We start from the raw sequence: 19792 nt of genomic DNA, 5'->3' as shown, positions 1-19792 counted from the left end.
GATTATTAGTTGGTAGATTACTCGTATTCGCTCTGTACATTATTTGCAATATTTTCCACTCTACCAAGTCAGGAAATTTCAGTATTTTGTATCTAATGAATAATTGATTAGTGTGATCTCTATAGTTACTGTTGTCAATGATTCTCAATGCTCTTTTTTGCAAAATGAACAAAGGTTGTGTAAAAGTTTTGCAAGTGGTTCCCCAAATTTCTAAACAATAAAATAAATATGGTTCAATCAGCGAGTGATACAATGTTAATCTATTTGCCTCTTGCTCGGGTGGCAGGAGGCTCTCTGTATGCATTAGTGGACTGTCTAACGGACGTTAAGTCACGGATGGCTGCTAGCTTCCTCTTCTTAAATGAGTCTAAAACTGAAGTCATAATACTCAGTCCTGATGAAAGAGCTAGAGCAGGTGCTAAGGCTGATCTCAAAATGAGAAGACTGAGGTCACTAACTTGGGGGTGAAAATCGATGCAGCCCTTACATTTGACGCAAAAATAAACAGGGTTGTCCGGGCACGCTTCTTTAATCTTAGACGGCTCTCCAAGATTAAGCCTCTCTTGTCAAGAGTCCATCTGGAAACTGTGATCCATGCTTTTATCTTGACCCGCCATGACTATTTTAAAGCTTTGTATGCTGGGCTGAGTCAGGCAGCAACTTCACGGCTCCAGCTAGTCCAGACCTGGCTTCTCTGCACTGGCTTCCGGTGCTTTATCGGGCCAGATTTAAGATTTTGACCCATGTTTTTAGGATTCTGCAGGGCAGCTCTCCTCTACATGTGGCTGAACTGCTGCAGCAGCGTGTCCCTGCTTGTGCCCTTCGCTCTGCTGAGCAGGAGCTGCTGGAGGTTCCCTGCTCTAAACGGAGATCAAGGGGGGACAGGGCCTTCTCAGTAATGGCCCCTACACTGTGGAACGAGCTCTCCCTGACAGTGAAGAAGTGAGGTTTTATGGGCACGTCCAACCAGAAGGAGACCTAATGGAAGACCCAGGACACGCTGGAGGGACTATGTCTCTCACCTGGCCAGGGAACACCTTTCCTAGTGGCTGGGGAGAGGGAAGTCTGGGCCTCTCGACTTACCCCTCCTTTCCACCGGAGCCGTCAGCAGCGCGAGTCGGCCGCGTCTCAGGAGCAGCATGCTGCGGCCTTTACTCGCTGGTTCTATTTTCTACGCGCTACGCCTCTGAAATGGGTCAAGTTCGACATTTTTGGGGAAGGAAAGACAGGAAATCGGACGTGGAAACGGAGAGAAGCTTCCCGAGATTTTCAGAATAAAGAACGTACTGCCTTCCGGTTGCTTTACTTTAAAAAAACGTTACTAACTGTGCGGCCCCGTGAGAAGTTATCACCTAGCTAGCGGTCTCCTTTGTTTTTCAGGTCCATATTGGCGATTATAAAACGGACAGAACATAAAACACAAACCTTTTGGAGCCATGTTGTAGTTTTCTCCTGCTTGTTGTTGTGTTTACTGACGAAGTCACTCGTGTGACTTCCTGCTGTCGGCGACAGCTGCTCCCCTGCTGCTTCGCGTCTCGTGGGAAGGGCCAAGCAGCAGCTTACGCGAGCAAGACGTGCTGCTGCAGTAACGTGCTGCTGACGGCTCCGGTAGAAAGGAGGGGTTAGGCTGCTGCCTCCGCGACCCGACTCCAGAAAAGCATCCCAAAATGGATGGATGGTGTGAACTGACTTTTAGTTTAGGTCCGTTTAGGTTAGGGTTAGGGTATATATTAGGCATAGTGGAGTCACTAAAATGAGTGGAAGTCAATGAAGGGTCTGCAAAAACATATAAATACAAGTATGTGTGTGTGTTCTTGTTTAAATGTGTTTGTTAGGACCTATTAGCAAATCCTCTTTTAATGGGACATTTATTCTTTAACGACCCGGTTTAGAGCAGCAGAGGTGTGTGTGTGTGTGTGTGTGTGTGTGTGTGTGTGTGTGTGTGTGTGTGTGTGTGTGTGTGTGTGTGTGTGTGTGTGTGTGTGTGTGTGTGTGTGTGTGTGTGTGTGTGTGTGTGTGTGTGTGTGTGTGTGTGTGTGTGTGTGTGTGTGTGTGTGTGTGTGTGTGGGTGTGTGTGTTGGGGAGTGGGTGGATGGCAGCATTCCAGACCAGTGATGGAGGCAGAGCTACGTCCGTTTCCCGATGCTGGCGTGGTGTATGAAACCAGAGCTTCTTGGGCAACACTTGTCTCCAGAGGTTTAGTTATGTAATGATTTGTCTCAGTGAGCACAAATCTGCTCTTTAGCTCCACCTACTGTTGTGTCACAAAACACAGGGACACACTTCCATCACAAGGACCTGAACAGCTTTAGATCTGAGGGTGTCACCATCAAAACCATGAAAAAAAATGCGGGGGGGGGGGGGGGGGGGGGATGAAGGATAAAACAGAGGAAGTGCAGCAGCTTCACCGGTTTTTCTAATGAAATAAAGATGATTGCTTTTCAGTCTTTCTTCTAACTTGGTTGCAGAAAAAGATGTTCAAAAGCAAACCAGGACTTTTGCTTCCAGTTCAGCAAGTTGGAGTTTACAAAGTCCTCCTGAAGAGAGCCACAGCTCCTGCTGGCTCAGCCGGTTTGGGTCGTTGTTCTCTTCATGAAAAAGTTCTGGTGTCATCGGTATCAGGCTATCGCAGATTTCCCAATCATCAAAAATAGATCTGATCTTGGGCTTTTGGTATAAACCAGCGTGTTTCTCCAGACATGTGAGCAGTGTGTAACATAATAGACTTGTCTTATCGTGTGTGGAAGTTAATATAACAAGCAATGAAAAAGAGCATGCATCCATAAAGATCTGTGGTTAATTTCCTGTTCTGTTTCTCTCGGCTATAGAGGTTTCACAGGAAATTACTTACATTTTTTAACAATTGAGCAACTGGAAATCAGAAAATTACATTTATTTTGAAAGTTTCTAGATTGCTTACACTACTTTAATGTTTAACTTCCTGTCTGAGCTGCAGAGGTTCACATGTTCTCAAAGCGCTACGCTTCGAGAAACGTGACGCTTCGCCGCTGGTGGGAAGGCCCCAGTCCGCTATAATGTTGACTAAATGATGCGACGTACGTTTCGCGGACGTTAGCCAGCAACTGTGCATCAGGTAGAAAGGAGGGGTTAGTCTTCAGCTGTTTAGTGCTGATTATGTGCAAGAAGTTTATTTTTCTGAAAGTCCAATAGCTTCACAAACTGCAGGTTAAAAAAACAACAACAAAAAAGTGGTCACCTGAAGGTACAGTGGGCAGGAAATGACAAATATTTTTATATCACGTCTAGGGCTGGGGGTACACGATTATTTTTATAACGATTATTCTGACGATTATTTTATCGAATAATCGACTATTCTAATGACAATTTAGAAAATTAATCTAATGATTATTTTTCTATTGCACAATTAACAAAAACCAGAAAATCTCAAATAAATTCCTCAAAAAAATTGATAAATTGTTACTGTAAGAGAATAAACACTACAGGCCTTCCATTTTGTATAACACTGCTTTTATTGTGTTGCGGTTGGTTATGTTCTGGTGACGTGTAGAACTTGGGAGTGCAGGCTGCTGCCTGAGAGGTGGTTGGAGACGGAGTGTCTCCATGCTGCTTTGTTTTGGTCACTTATGTGCGTGAGGCAAGTGGTCTTACGACCCTTCCTGGGGAGTTTGGCTCGTGTGCAAAAAGGAAGGGACAATAACGGGATTTAAAAGTTAAAATGATGATCAGGTTTATGTACAACAACAACAAAAATCATAAATCTTTCCATCCACAGGTTGGGAATAATTAAACTAATTCTGCCTGTGGGGAATTAAAACAAAAGTACAAATAACTAGGGATGTCCCACTGGGCAAAGATTACTGGGTTCTGGACCAAAATAAGAATCTCCAAAGGTCCAACTCTAAACTGGGTGGTTAAACCAAACTCAGTTGATATTTTACACTAAACCGAAAACCCACAACACTCTAAATGTAATAAAAGGGAGATCTACGCCACAAAAAAGATGAACTCTAAACCAAAACATAACAGCTTATCCCAACGCAAGAAGCTGTTAGCGAAGATGCTAACAGTAGCTTTACCAACGTTAAGTTCAAGTTACCAAGTTTAAATAAACCAAAAACACCAGCAGCAAACAGACCAGCATGGAGGAGAGACTGCTACCACCAAAACAGCTCTCCTCATGTCTGAAAGAAGCTCCTTTATGAAGGGAGAAACGCTCCCGGTGATTTTCTACATCTGCGATAGAGACGGAGCAGCGCATCTGACCCCGGAAGTTGTTGTCCGTTGCCGGGAGACAAAGGCAGGCAAAACAGGAAAGGAATCTAGTAGTGGACGGACATTGTTCCGGGTCTTCGGTATTTGGTGGAGATGTTAGTGAAGGTGGAGAAGAGGGCGAACTAGAGGGAAAACAGGCAGATTCCTCCTCTATTTACAAACTCCTGGGGATGCAACAAGTGGGCGTGGTCCGTCGATCACCGGATCTGACGTCGACAAATTTTTAGAATCGAGCCGTCGACGTCATCGATGCGTCGCCACAGCTCTAATCACGTCACACATAAATCAGCATGTGGTCGGCTGCGAAGTTCCCCAAAAGTGTCCCCAGGTGAGTTTTCGTTAAAGATCCCCCAGTCCTCATGCCGGTTGTGTCCCCCACTTCTAAAGTGAAATCTACGCCCATGGTGGCTGATGTGCTGTAGTAAAGGGAGACCAGATTACCCACAAATGGAGAAACCATCCCGCGTCGCTGAGTTTTCCGCTTCATGTTTAAATCTTACATAAACTGTGAGGAGAAAGCTGTGGCTGTTAATCCAGCAGCGTGCGCGACTTCACTCAGGTCTGGAGCATGTCGTGCACCAACCACAACAACAAAAGGAAAGACACAGAGAGCGTGGAGGTGAGACAGGTGAGCGTGGAGGTGAGACAGGTGAGCGTGGAGGTGAGACAGGTGAGCGTGGAGGTGAGACAGGTGAGCGTGGAGGTGAGACAGGTGAGCGTGGAGGTTTCATAAAGACTGAACTTGTGGCTTAAAGCTTTCCAGGGCGACTCTGACAGACTGTGTGATTTCTCCAGCCTCATGTTGGTCCAAAGCAGGTTTCCCAGTAATTAGACAGGTCCCTCATGCTGAAGCCCAAAGACAATTCTACAGAGGAGGTGCTGGGGTTGTCTGTTCAGATACATGCAAATCAAACCCTTTTACATCACATTAAAAAACAGTTATAATTTAATTGAATCCTTGATTGTTGATTTGTTTTAGAATTCTGACTAAAAATGTCAGATCTCCAAGATTGGATGTTTTTTTTGTCTTTTTTCAGAGGTTGTAGTGATCTCTTTATTCCTCCTCCCTGAATATCTACTAAATGAGATTTTTTATTTTAGAAGAAAAAAAACATCATTTTGTTTCCAATCAGTTTAAAACTTAAGAGACAGATTTTTTTCAATGGGGTGTTGATTAAAAATACTTAAATCAACCCAAAAAGATTACTGGTACTTTTAGTTGCAATTCCAACCAACGTTTACCTCCCTGAGCATCCTTAATTAGAAAACTACAACAACCAGGACTAGCTCACTTCCCACTGATGGCAGAGTCCTTGCAACATGATTCGTGATTTGTGAAAGTTAAAACATTGATTTCAGCATTTTACTTATTTATTTATTTAGGTCTATTTGTGTTGCATCTGGACCACATGGTCCAGCTCAAAAACCACACCAGTATCCCTGAGGTCCGGTATCTGGCAAGTTTTAGTAGTTCCCCTACTCCAACACACTTAACTCACCTGTTCAGCAGCTCATCAAGCTTTGCAGACGGCTGTTAATCACCTGCTGATTACCATCAGGTGAGTTGAAGCAGTAAAAACAGAAAAAGTGCTGGGCACGGGCCCTTGGGGATTGAACCTGATTACAGTGACAGCAGACTCTACATAGTTTTCTTGATTTGTGGAAAAGGATGTTTTACTTTTATTTTACAAATGTGACAATGAAATTGTGTTAACTGTACAAAACTGAACCTTTGCTAAGTTCTCTGGCGCTCAGCACCCCTAAAGCTCTGATGCTATAACCGCCCCTGGTTTTACAGTTGAACCAAGACAAAAGGTGTAAGGGTATTTATGTAGAACACCTGGCTCCTGAATGGAGCAGTATTTAATATCATAACTACGCATTAGAAAAAATATGTGATAAAAAGTCTTATGGATTTGTTGAAATGGAAGTTTCATAAAACAACAAATGACTTTTGTAAAACTGTGTTTAGTTTTGGATTAAGGCCGCTGACACACAAGCCCTGAGTTACAGAGGACGGCGCTACACTAAAAGTATTTTTACAAATGTGTACGGTTCAGCTACAAGTGGTATATTCCTAAATGACACGACGGATCATCTCCCTATATTTGGAATTTTGCTAAGATCATTAGATAACACTTCAGTTGCAAATAATGAGTCCACACATAAATGAGTGAGAATAAGGAGTTGAGGCTTTAAAGGTAGACTTCGCAGATTGTGCTGCTTGGGAAGACGTGCATGTGGAGGATGTGAGTTTGGGATTATCCTTTAAACTCCTAAAATCTTCTCATACGTTTATATTTCATTCATCTTTTTCCAAAAATATACCAAATAAAATAGAGATTTTCTTTCAGATTCAAAGTTTCACTCATTTATTTTTAAAGAATTTGAATAGTTTAAGAAACTTTATTCTGGACTTTTATATTTTTAGAATAAATAGAATTTATTCTATTTAATTTACTTATTTATTCATTTACATTTCAGGTTCAGTCTCTTTCCCTTCAATAAATTTAAACTGAAATTATTGTTAATGCATTAGATTAAAGTTCATCTATTTTGCATCAGAACAGTTTCAGAAAATGTATTTTGTTTATTTAAAGTTTGGTTTTCCTCCAGTCAAATATTTATAGAAGAATCAGCAGAAGTTTAAATTATTGTCTTTTATTATTTATATATTTTATATAAAATTGCTCATGAATCCGGGTAAAACTCCACCTAAACTCTAATTTATCTTTTGTCATCTCTGTGATTTTTATTTCTCTTTGCTACCACCTGGTGGCTAAAACGCGTCAGTACACAAACGTCACTTATTCACAGATTTCTGTCAACAAGAGTTTATTTACAAAACACACCTAATATATGGAAACACGCTTTAGTCAAAACGAGAAGCTCAGTGTGGATAAAGTTTGCTTTTTATGAGTCTGTTGCTGCTATTCACGCCGTAAATGTTCATCAACACATTTCATAATCTTCTTAAAGCAGGCAGCAGTACTATCTCATCTTTAGCGGTTTTCAGACCGTCTTAAAGAAAACTCAAACGCTGTGATTACAGAGCAGAATCGGGTCAATGTTCCGTTTGTGTGAAAAAGTCCAAAAATACCCATTTGAACCTCAGAAATACTTTTCTGTTATTGTCCATAAAGTTACGCAACTTTAAATTCTCCAACTTTAACATAAAAACCTGAACTTTGTCTAAGAAAATAAACTAAAAATTTACTTTATAGGACTTTGAACATGAATGTAGCTTCCTGATCAAAATTACAGCAGATCGGCACAATTTAGACATTTAAATTACCCCCCCCCCACACACACACACACACACACACACACCCCATCACCCCCCCTCCCCCTCCCAGTTTTTACATCGCATACATGATTTAGGGAACATACCTGAACTAGCTGAGGGTTTATTTGTCACATCGTTTAGATTTGAACCCTAATTTCTGCTCACAGCGACAAGTTCCACTGTGGATTATGGATCCACCAGAAGGCATCAGGGTCTATGAAAGGTCAAAGGTCAGGACAAGGAAGGTTTAGGTTGGTATTTCACTCTGTTGAAGTCGTCAGTGGTTGTTTCTACCGGAGGCGTCCTCCAGTATTCCTCCAGACCCAGAGAGAGACACAGACCGATGGCCGTAATCTAAAAACACACACACGCACACACACACACACACACACACACACACACACACACACACACACACACACACACACACCGTGAGGGGATAAGAGCTACGGCGTAGTTATTTATAACCTGTCTTTGAAGATCTAACTGAATTAGAGTTGTACACGGTCTGGGCCGCAGAATCTGAGATTTATGTCAGTTTTAATTAAATTTCTTTTCCTTGTTTGTTGTGATGTAATGCCTCTTAAACGGTAACATGTTTAACATGGTAACAGAGTTTGTCGCCACGGTAACAGAGTCCGTCGCCACGGTAACAGAGTCTGTGGACTGAACCTGCTTGTCGAAAGGTTTAATTGCAGAAACGGACCCCAAACAGCTGACCCATACGAAGCAGAGCGCCTCCATCACTACGTCAGGAGAGGATTTTCTGACTCCACTGGACGAGTTCATTCCCAGATGTTTTGAGGGCTACAGTGGCGTCGTGTTGAAACAGAAACAGCCTGTAAATCAGGAACCTTCTAAAGTGTAGATGTGTCCTGGTCGGATGGACAAACAAACATGGAGACCCGAGGTACGCGGGGTCCACTGAACCAGACACACTCGGGCTTTCTCACAGATCGAATCAGAATGTGTTTTCTGAAAAAGCCGAAGAACTAAAGAAAATCTGATTTTAACAAAAGCCGTAACAATTAACAAATGGTGATTTTATTTTACCGTCAGGGTGGCGAAAGCTGAGATGATTCCGATTCGGAGCTTTACGGGGAAACTCAGGTAGCTCCTGAGGATCAGACCACAAGGCTGAAAACACAAACATAAAAAAATCAACATTTATTTACACCCATGGAGCCATAATCCGGCTCTGCTTGGGACCATTTACCTTGGAGTGGACCCAACTTTTATCGGAGGACTTTGGGTCCGATTGGTGCCTGGTGACCATCACACAGGATCCATCTGAGCTGGCGTTACGGAGCAGAGAGCTGAAGACCAAGAGGAGCAACAACAGAGTTTCAAAAATATCTGAAGATAATGAAACGATGGAAAGTAATTAAAACATCACTCATGATTGTTTTCATGAGTTTCCCCTGAGCACAACAAATACACACATAAGGAAAGTTGCCATGGTGATCCTATGTTTCCCGGATACTGAAGCACAATAGTACACCAAATATAGAAATATAGTTTTAATTCTGTCCAGGTTAGAAAAAAAACATCGTTATGAACACATTACAGGTCTTTCTGGACAGATTGATGGAGTTACATCTCCTTCTCATGGAAGTGAGTCCCTCATGCCAACGTGGATCCCAGGAATGCAGTCAGGGGATTAAAATGTCAGTGAAATCCTGTTTCAGGAATTCTTTCAGTGTGCTGAAACACAAACTCCACAAGCCTAAACTCATTCTTTTCATATTCTGCTAAAAATATTCAACTTTTCTCCCGTACTCCCCCGTGACATCGACAAATAACTCAAATATAAACAGAAGACTTCCTGAATCTCCCGGAGGCTTTCCCTCGTTGTGTCTTACCTCAGGACTGATTCCGAAGCAGGAAGTGAACAGAAGCAGGATTCGGGGAGTTGATTCTGCCAGTCTTCAAAACTCCTCAAACCGCAGCAGGAGTCCTTGGGCCCAAACGTTAGAACACGGTCGGTTAAGGATCGTAAGAACATTCAAACGTCTCTACAGGAGCAAAAACCAACATTTATCATTCAGTGAAAGGAACGTTGGGCTGAACCTGATCCTTACTGAAGTCTGGAGTTTCTCCAGCTCACTCTGGATGTACGAATCAGCTCGATGAAGAGGAGTCGTGTTCAGAAAGATGTCATCCACCATGCGGTCCATCTGCAGGAAGATATTTACACGTTTCGGCAGCGATTCCCCAGAAGGGATTTGAAAGATGGAAAATTGTTGCAACTGTGAATGCTGGATGGATCATCCCTATTATCTTAAATAAAGACAAGCACACGGAAAATTACTAGATTTGATGTGTCTTTATTAGTGGACTTGACCAGCCCAGACGACCAATCAGGTCTGTCGGATTAACAACGTCCCCTCTGGGGGAGGAAGGCTCAGTGTGGGAGCGGGTAGGCCCTCTCATCCCAGCTGACTCTCTGACATTTGTCATGTTTGAACTTAAGACCCTGAAAATGTGGATTTTAAATAAATGTACTTGAAAAGCAGCAGGACTACAAAACGTTGCAAAACATCTGGGTGTAGGAAACCACAGGTGAGGGATTACTAACGAGGACAATGGGGCACAGTGATGCAGGATCTGGGTGAGAAAAATCTAAACACACCCAAAGACTAAACACCTTTATTTCCTTTGGAGCTAAAACGGTTTCAGTATGCAGGATTTTAACGTAAATCTGAGAACAACCTCAGAAACGTTGCTGCTTTCTGGACATCTGAGTAGCATTGTGACTTGTAATGAACTATGCAGCCAGCATGGGGCACCAGAGGCGTGAGAAACAGGTTACCTCGGCTTGAACTTGAACCAGCGGTGAGGCCACGACCATCAATGCCACAAACTCCACAAAAATCAGAGCAGAGAACTGGAGACGACAAAGAAGCGATCAGTTCACTTCAAACGCTAACAGCAGCTTTACCGAGGCCACGCTATTCTGGAGACTCGTCCAGGAGAACCCGCTTAGATCAGCGAAAAACACTCAAACTAGTTCAGTCAACAAACAACAGGTGAGCTTCGTGTGTGTGTGTGTGTTCTTGTTTAACTGTCTTTGCGAGGACCCGCTGGTAAACACCCTTAACTGGGACATTTATGTAAAAAAAAGGATGTTTAGATTTCTGACTGACCAGGTTTTAAAACTCAAGTTTGTGCCATCCAGGACTTAACAGACAGACAAACATGCCGTTCTCTCACCATCAGCAGCAGAGGTTTGTAGTTTGAAGACGCACCACAAATGCCCAGAACAGACAGAACCACTGTGATTGGACCAAACACCTGCAGCACCAGTAAACCGTCACCAATGGACAACTGGTCAAATAACTGGAGGAAAAGACAACAAGAAGTCATAAAACATGTCTGAACTCAAATAAATGTCCCATTTATACACGTAACTTCCTGTTTACAGTCAGTCTCTGAAAAAAAACACATTCTTTCAAAAAACCTTTTCTAAAGGTTTTATTTACCAACATTCTTATTATGTTGCTGAAATGTTTGGTGTAACTGGACAAGAGAAGGACAAACAAGAAATTCAGGTCTAATAGGACAAAACAAAACGAAGGTGAGTTTTTATTAAACACCTGAGCCCGGACCACACTAACACCACCCGACAGGTGCTGTTAGTCACATCCTCGCTCCAGCAGGCGACGCCTCCTTTAGAAGGTGTGGGTGGAGCAACACTCTGGTAGGGGGTGACTTGCTCTTTAAACCTCAGCCCTTTGTTAAAAGTCAGTTTCCCTCATCAGACAAAGATGGCATCTGGAACGGTCCAGTACTCAAACGAGTCTTGCGTGTCCTTCAGATTCAACCAGACTGGGCCTCTTGAGGTTACGACATGGGAATGTTTTTGTTTTGGACCCAAACAACCCTCTGTGTGTGTAGGTGTGTGTGTGGGGGGGGGGGGGAGGGGTTACATGTGAATACATGGAGCAGCGGTTCCCAAACTTATTTAGCCGCACACCCCCTTCTATGTCCTGACCATGTTGACGCACCCCCAGCCCTCACATCAGGGCATGGTATATGATATGATATGATATGATCTCAAATGCAAGATGGCGCCGACTGTTGCGGCTCGCCGTCTGTTGCTTGTAATTGTGGTTTTAGCATTGTTTTTGAGTCACTTTTTAGCTTTTTGTGATCCAATTTTTAAATATGATCGACTCACCCTTCTTGATCTTCGGTTGAGCCCTGGACTCGGGCTACATGATGCTGAGTTCAGGCTGACGTTTGGTCACCTGTTTGACAAGGTCCCGGCGTTCCTGCTGGCTGTCCCGGACCGAGTGGGGCGTAACCCGAGGCGGCGGAGACGGCGTGGAAAACGTGGTGGCGTCCGGGTTAGGATAAGGGCTTTTCGGCGAGATAACAGCGATGGTCGTTTCTCCCAGGACGTACCCCTCTGTGATTTCTCGCCTGGATCCATCCGGGTTCTGCAGCGCCAAAGGCTGGCCCGTGCGCGCGGGAGCTCCCAGCAAGCGCAGCGCACTGGTGGAGTAAATCCGGGAAATCTCCTCTATCCCGTGAGGTCGGGGTTTTGGCGAACCTCGGATCGGCTTCCATCCAGCTCCCTGCCGCAGCTTCGGATTGCTCTACTGAACGTCCGCTCGCTGGGGAACAAGACAGCTATCCTAAAGGATTTTTACACGGATAACGCTGTGAGCCTGTTCTGCATGACGGAGACGTGGGCTCTGCCAGGTGAGATGGCCTCCTTGGTCGAACTCTGTCCTCCTGACTGTAATGTTGTTAATGAACCGAGACTCTCTGGCCGTGGGGGGGGCTTGCTGTCCCTGTACTGTTCAAATCTCCCACTTAAACCTCTTGCTGGGCTGATGGCTCCAACCAGTTTTGAAGTCTCAGTATTAGAGCTGGGCTTCTCTCCTCCCATCCTCGTTTTACTGTGCTACAGGCCACCAGGATACAATAAGGATTTTATAAATGATTTCTCCAACCTTTTAGCTGATATGCTCCCAAAATATGAACAGGGGATTATTTTGGGTGATTTTAATATCCACGTCTGCTGCCCTCTGAAACCACTGGTGAGGGATTTTATGAATGTTTTAGACTCATTTGGACTACAGCAATTGGTAAATGTCCCCACACATGCGGCTTCTCACACCCTGGATTTGGTTTTATCTTTTGGACTGGATGTGCATGATTTATCTGTGGATCCTGTGGCATTTTCCGACCATGCTGTGATCACGTTCAGCATCTCACGTCTCCTTCCTCCAGCCCGGCGACGGTCTGCTCGTTACTCCAGGCGCTTATCTCTGAGTACGACTTCCAACTTTCTGTCGGTTTTGGACACTGATGCCCTTGCTCCGCCCTTGTCGGTTACCTGCATGGATGTAGATGGCCTTCTGCATCGGTTCAGTGTGACCTGCTCTGCTGCTCTGGACGCTGTTGCCCCTCTGAGACCGAGGCGGAAACAGACAACATCTTACCCTTGGCTGAATGATTACACCCGTAGCCTCAGGCGACAGTGTAGGGTGCTGGAACGGAGGTGGAGGAGAGACAGACTGTCATGCTCTCGGCTGCTCCTGGTTGATGCACTTTCACACTACCAGAGAGCAGTTAGATCTGCTCGTAATAACTATTTTTCTGCTATCATTTCACAGCATCATGGAGACCAGTCCAGGCTGTACAGCACAGTTAACTCCCTGCTACTGTTAAATGAGTCTGATGGTCTAAATCCCACTGTTGCTTTATGCACAGAGCTACAGAGCTTTTTCCTCAACAAGATCCTTGGTATTAGGCTTAGCCTCCAGCCTCAAATACACACTATCCATGTGGAACCGCCGGATCCACCTGCCTTCTCAGACTTTGCTCCAGTTCAGCTTGCTGACTTGATGAAACTGATTAGCTCCATGAAGCCAGCTGGCTCTTCGGTGGACTGCCTCCCAGCTAAATTGGTACGTGACTCGGTGTCTGCGCTGAGCCCGGCACTCATGAACATTTTTAACATTAGCCTCAGCACTGGAGTGTTCCCTAAGGTTTTTAAAGATGCGGTTGTTCAGCCGATATTGAAAAAACCTGGTTTGGATCCCTCCACTTATGAGAACTTTCGCCCGATATCGAAAGTCCCGTTTCTCTCGAAGGTCCTTGAGAAAATTGTGCATGGCCAGATCTCTGCCCATATGAATAGCAACTCGTTGCTGGATGTGTTTCAGTCAGCTTTTAGACCAAACCATAGCACAGAGTCTGCTTTGATTAGGGTGCTGAATGACATTCTGGTGGCATCTGACTCTGGGTCTAGGGTACTGCTGCTCCAGCTGGACCTTTCAGCGGCTTTTGATACGGTCGATCACCAAATTTTACTGAATCGGCTTGGGTCTTGGGTTGGGGTGACGGGGGTGGCGCTTAAATGGTTCCGCTCCTACCTATCAAACCGTACCATCTCTGTACAGATTGGTGACTGTGCATCCTCCAGTCTTCCACTGCCTTGGGGGGTGCCGCAAGGTTCCGTTCTTGGGCCATTGCTGTTTTCAATCTACCTTCTGCCTCTGGGCAATATCCTGAATCAGCATGGCCTGAGCTACCACATCTACGCAGATGACTGTCAGCTATACGTGGAAATGGACGAGAAAAATGCGGGCTCGAAATTGGCTGCATGTATGGATGACGTGAAGGGCTGGCTGGCATCCAACTTCTTAAAACTGAATGAAAAGAAGTCTGAGTTTATTGTTTTTGACCCCCGCAACCACCATGGCTCTCACCCTGTTTGTGACCTTTTAACCCTTAACCCCAAACAGTGTGTGACGAGTCTCGGGGTCAAGCTGGATGCTGGACTCACAATGGCCCCACAGATAAACTCTGTAGTGAGGTCGTGTTTTTATCAGCTTCGCCGCCTTACTCACCTCAGACGAATCCTGAAACGGAGGCATTTGGAGTCAGTCATTCATGCATTCATTACCTCTCGCCTGGACTATGCAAACGCCCTCCTCATTGGTGTTCCGGACTCTGCCCTGAATCGGCTGCAGGTTGTTCAGAATGCTGCTGCCAGGTTCTTGACGGGTACACACCGACGTAGCCACATTACACCTGTCCTGGAACATCTTCACTGGCTCCCTGTCATTTTCAGAGTGCAGTTTAAGTTACTGACTTTTGTTTTTAAAGCGCTCAGTGACCTGGCACCTTCCTACCTCTCTGCCCTTCTCACTCCATATGTGCCCACCCGCTCGTTGAGGTCGGCTGACCTATTGCTGCTGCACACGCCGCGGATGAGGCTCAAATCGCGGGGTGAACGAGCATTTGTCCATGCTGCCCCAAAGCTATGGAACTCATTGCCCATTGGAGTTCGGCAGGCTCCATCTCTGGCGGTTTTTAAATCTCGTTTAAAGACCCACTTTTACACTTTGGCTTTTAGACAGTGACTCGTTTTAGTGTTTTATTGTGTCATTGTTTTAATGTGTTCTTATTATTCATGTTTTCTCTGCTTTTAATTGAGATTTTATCCTTAGTTTTAGCTCCTTGTAATGGGTGTGTTTTGTTTTAGCCTGTGCAGCACTTTGGGCAGCTCCCATGCTGCATTTTAAATGTGCTATATAAATAAACTATGCTATGCTATGCTATGCTATATGATGGTCTGATATATATATATATATATATATATATATATATATATATATATATATATATATATATATATATATATATATATATATATATGTATATATATATATATATATGTATATATCAGACGTCAAGCTAAACAGTCATTCGACAGACAGGGTTAAAAAAAAGGACCGACCTATTTCCCCATCACTTTCATTTTTTATATAGTAATTAATAAACATTCAATACCATTACCATTTCCTTTGATTTAATTTTAAATAAATATTTAGAGTGCCCAGGTAGCACGTAAACAATGCAATTTAACGGTTTTCTTAAAGCAGGAACGTTTAACCAGTGGCCAGAGCGCTCTCCTTCCTTCTGCTCTGCGTAAACCTGAGCTGATCACCTACTTGTGTGTAATCAAATGTCTATAGGGGAAAAGATGGAAAAGCCATGAGGTTCACTTTTGCTTCAGACCGACTTATTGCTGTTTTATGGTGTGGCTGAATCTGCGATCCGCTGCCACGCGGACTGGAATAACAAATGCTGCAGTAACATGAGTTGTAGTCAGGTTCATGAGGAGTCACTGGCTGGAGCGGACCCGACTTTAATACGTCATCCCAAAATAGAAGCTAATATCTTAATTTGACCTTGAATGAAAAATGTTACAAAACCTCTTAAAAGTTTTTATCACGGAGGAGGCAGCGCTCATTTCTGCCTTCAGTCTGACGGCACGCCAGAGTTTACGCAGCGTGCGTGCTGCTTATTGAATCTGTGTGTGTGTGTGTGTGTGTGTGTGTGTGTGTGTGTGTGTGTGTGTGTGTGTGTGTGTGTGTGTGTGTGTGTGTGTGTGTGTGGCACAGCTCCATGAGCCGCTCCAGTCACCGCGTCTCGTTATCGGCGCTATTTAAACCAATGTTGTAAAATTACTTCTACCCAGCCCAGATGTGCTCACATGTGCACCCGTGAGCCGTGGTTCCGCTGGAACGCGTCTGACCTCTGACAGACGCACTCTGAACTTCAGATCTTCAGCGCGCTGTTGATAGCCCGACACGTTTAGAATGCTGTCCCACAGTCAGCGTGCTAATATAATAATATAATAATGCTAAAATGCTCAGATGGGAATCATTTCTTGATTTATTTTGTTACATCCACAATGTTCTGTGTGTGAGGTTTACAATGTCAGAACACCTGCATGAGACAGGTGTTAATTACAATCTGCCAGAATGACTCACCACCTTCAGATTTCCCCAACAGCTTTAAAAATGATCAAATACGAAATATATCTTGCTATTGACAGCGTGCGCAGGTCAGAGCGCTGAAGCTCGGCGCATTATTATTATGAAGCTAGGGCACATGCAGAGGACACACACACACACACACACACACACTCACACAAGATATACTTGTTTTCAATTACATTTATTGGGCCCACTTAAGTTTTCTTAGGCCCACCCACAAATGAGTTTCTGGCTACGCTAACGGTGACATCTGACAGACTTCTCTGAGCTCCGCAGCCATTACACTTTTCACCTCATGCACCCCCTAACGGCAGCTCGCGCACCCCCAGGGGTGCACGCACCACACTTTGGGAATCCCTGACATGGAGGAACTTTGAGTTTAAATGTCTGAAACTCCAGAATTTTTGATTCTATTAATGAATGAATGTTGGCTGGATTTGGGAATGATTTGGGAACATTCAGACATTTTTCCAGGATGGTTTTGTTTATTTCATCATCATCAATCACACATCAGCCTCAAACAGGTGTGAATCCTGCCCTAACCTGCCTCCAGCTTACACTCTTTCCTTCGGCAGTGACAGGATTCCTCCTGAACTCGACCGACGAGCCCATTCAAAGACACACAGGCCGTCAGGGAAGTCATAAACCACAGCGCTGTAGACATGTTCATCCAGAAGGAATGTGGTACTTTTAACACTTCATCAGCTGTTTCTGTGTTCTAAAACCAAAAAAGTCCATTTTTGTTTTCATTTATAGTCTTGTCCTTTAGAAAAAGGTTCCGATGGACCAATAAGAACAACAGGTGAGTGTGTGTTTTGTTACAGGTGAGTGTGTGTTAAATGGGCACATTTACCTCTGCTACGGGCACGTTGCCATCAATAGAGGAAAATCCGACTCCAATCATCACCATGCCGGACACCTGCAGAGAGAACCAGGAGTGACTTCAGAGGAAAACTTGGATTTCACTCCGATGGTAACAACATTCCTCTGAACCAGCTCTTCGTCCCCGGAGACTCTGATCAGACTCCCATCAGCTGATGTCTCACATTTACAGACATCACATTTTCTCAGCAACAGTCGTTGAAATTTCCCATGCATGCTTAGTCTTTCGTCTTTCCAGCTTCATTAACTGCTGTGGTGTTCCTGATGAGGTCCTAAACATCATACGCGTTTATGCAGAAGGCCCCAAACAGCAACAGGGTACAGGTGGAAACGATAATTCTTCTGTTTTTGTCTCTAAATGTTTCAGATGAGCAGCACTCGGGTGAAAACTACGAGTTGCATTTGCCCCGGTTATGTTTGTTGATCTGAAACGTTTAAACTGCAACAACATCAAACAACCTGCTCGTGGAAGCAAAAGAACAAAGATATGAACAAAAAACCTCTGAATGAAATCCAAACTACTGTCAAATTCAACATCAGTAACACACGGACCAAACACACCCGTCTGTGCAGGACTCGTTGTTATGATGACGGATAGAACCATAAATACGAGGGGAGCTGTCAGGGTGGAAGAGGAGCACGCTCCGTAATCAGCCGTAATCAGCCGATAAGCAGCAGCGGGGACAGGAAGCAGGAATAATGTCGGAACAAACGACCGATAGCAGCAGAAAGCTTCTGAAGTCAAGCGTGACATTCACCCTGTTCCCACAAACACACATCCATTACTTAGTGCTAGTTAAAGAAAACAATCCAGATGTTGTAGTACAGAAACATCTGGAAAAAAACAGGTGAGGCAGCGAAAAGTAGGCGGGAAGACGACCGTAGGAACAGGAAGTAAACAGAGATTAGCCACTAATTACACCGCTAAACAAACATCAGCACATAGTTTCTGAATCATTTTAAAATAACTCGTTTATTTTCTGAAGCTGTTGTAAGAAACCGTCCCTGATCTCCGGACCAGAAACCTTTCACAGCCACCAAATTCATATTCCTGACGGAATCCAACGTATTAAAACTGATTTTGTTTGTTTTGGTCCTTTTCTACAGGCTAACTAACCCGAACGCCGACCAGTCAAACTCAGAATAAACAACCTGAACTAGAATGCCACCTGAGGGTGGATGTGTGTTGTCTTTGACACCAACCTAGAATACATAAGGTTTAAACGTGAGGGCTGGACTCAGCACCTCTCACAGTGGACATGTTTGTGAACACGGAGCGCAGTACCCAACTGTGACCACATGATGTCATTCTTTCATCATGCTCCGGTCGAGATGGTCCGGTCGGGTTTTCAGTTCCTTCATGTGTTCACCTTCAGCACATCGTGACAGCGTGTTTGTGTTTTGTATCTATGCTGTTGCCTCCGACGATGGCCCGTTCTGAAAAGCTGTCTTGTCTTAAACACATCAGTGTCAGGAAACAAAGTGTTAAACTTTCTTCAGTTGTTAATAATTTACCAAATAAATTCACGTTACTGTTTGGGATGAAGAACGTTCACTGAGCATGTTGTTGCTAGGAGAATGAGCATTCGTTTTATTTTCTTTGGTCATTTTTATGAAAACATTTTTCAAGTTAAAAAGTTCTAAATTCAAGTTAAATTAATACTTAATATTTGAAGCTAGAAACAGACAAAAACATAATCATATCTGGACAATAAAGAACCGCTTTAACAGGATTTGTACCTTCTTCAAAAGCTGCAGTCTTCTGCCCCCTGTTGGAGAAACTAAATACTGCAGGTGGCCAGTTATATTTGTTTTTGTTATATTGTTTAATAATTACAAAAACGTCGTTGGAAATATGATTCCTAAACCAGCATAAGCCAATCATTGTTTTAGTAAAAAAAAAACAGCCTTATTTCATATTTCAGATGATGAAGAGTTAGATAAACAAACATGAGATTTCATGTAAATAAACATTTTATTCTGAGAACAGAAAAAGGTCCAAGGGAACTGAATATGTTATTAAACAACTATTTATCAGACATCACAGAGGTTGCTCCCATCATCAGCTGCCTGTCACACATGTAGCATGTAGCATGTAGCTTACCAACAGCAGCACTGTGACGCAGATGGCGAGTCCTCGTAGGTGACTCCAGCAGCGAGCCATGACCGGCGTCTGAGAGAGCTGAGCTGAAATAGAAACAGAGTAAAGACCAGAGCCAGGAGTGTGTGTGTGTGTGTGTGTGTGTGTGTGTGTGTGTGTGTGTGTGTGTGTGTGTGTGTGTGTGTGTGTGTGTGTGTGTGTGTGTGTGTGTGTGTGTGTGTGTGTGTGTGTGTGTGTGTGTGTGTGTGTGTGTGATGGATGTTGTTTAAAGCTCAGGAGCGTTTGGCTGCAGCCAGAAGAACATGACCAAGTTTGGAAGCCCAGCTGGGAGGAGAGGAGGGAAGCAGTCGCTCCAGGCTTCATTCAGCTCCAATTAAGAGAAATGATCAGAGGACGGAGACCTGGGGGGAGGGGTTGCTTCTGAATCCAGCTCTGCGGTCGGATCTGACTTCATGTGGAGTTCGG

The 19792-nt window shown here is 44.1% G+C and overlaps 1 protein-coding gene across 2 annotated transcripts; it reads right to left on the bottom strand.

Annotated features, from left to right (window-relative positions):
• Positions 1-7611: 7611 nt before the first annotated feature.
• LOC107372357 (23 kDa integral membrane protein) lies at positions 7612-19792 on the bottom strand. 2 transcript variants are annotated; one of them, XM_070543304.1, is made up of 10 exons: positions 19729-19792; positions 19331-19413; positions 17198-17263; positions 10754-10879; positions 10353-10427; positions 9622-9717; positions 9403-9497; positions 8757-8856; positions 8594-8677; positions 7612-7894 (listed from the first exon to the last, which is right to left on the bottom strand). In XM_070543304.1, exons 2-10 carry the CDS (start codon positions 19388-19390, stop codon positions 7772-7774), a joined length of 825 nt encoding a protein of 274 aa, XP_070399405.1. In that variant the 5' UTR covers positions 19391-19413; positions 19729-19792; the 3' UTR covers positions 7612-7771. The 2 variants fall into 2 exon arrangements, with proteins under 2 accessions (XP_070399405.1, XP_015796047.2); XM_015940561.3 differs by lacking the exon at positions 19729-19792 and having other exon boundaries at positions 19331-19721.

Source organism: Nothobranchius furzeri, chromosome 1, assembly GCF_043380555.1.
Source record: "Nothobranchius furzeri strain GRZ-AD chromosome 1, NfurGRZ-RIMD1, whole genome shotgun sequence".
Taxonomy (NCBI): domain Eukaryota; kingdom Metazoa; phylum Chordata; class Actinopteri; order Cyprinodontiformes; family Nothobranchiidae; genus Nothobranchius; species Nothobranchius furzeri.
The sequence above is the reverse complement of the archived record's forward strand: the minus strand, read 5'-3'. Positions and strand labels throughout refer to the sequence as shown.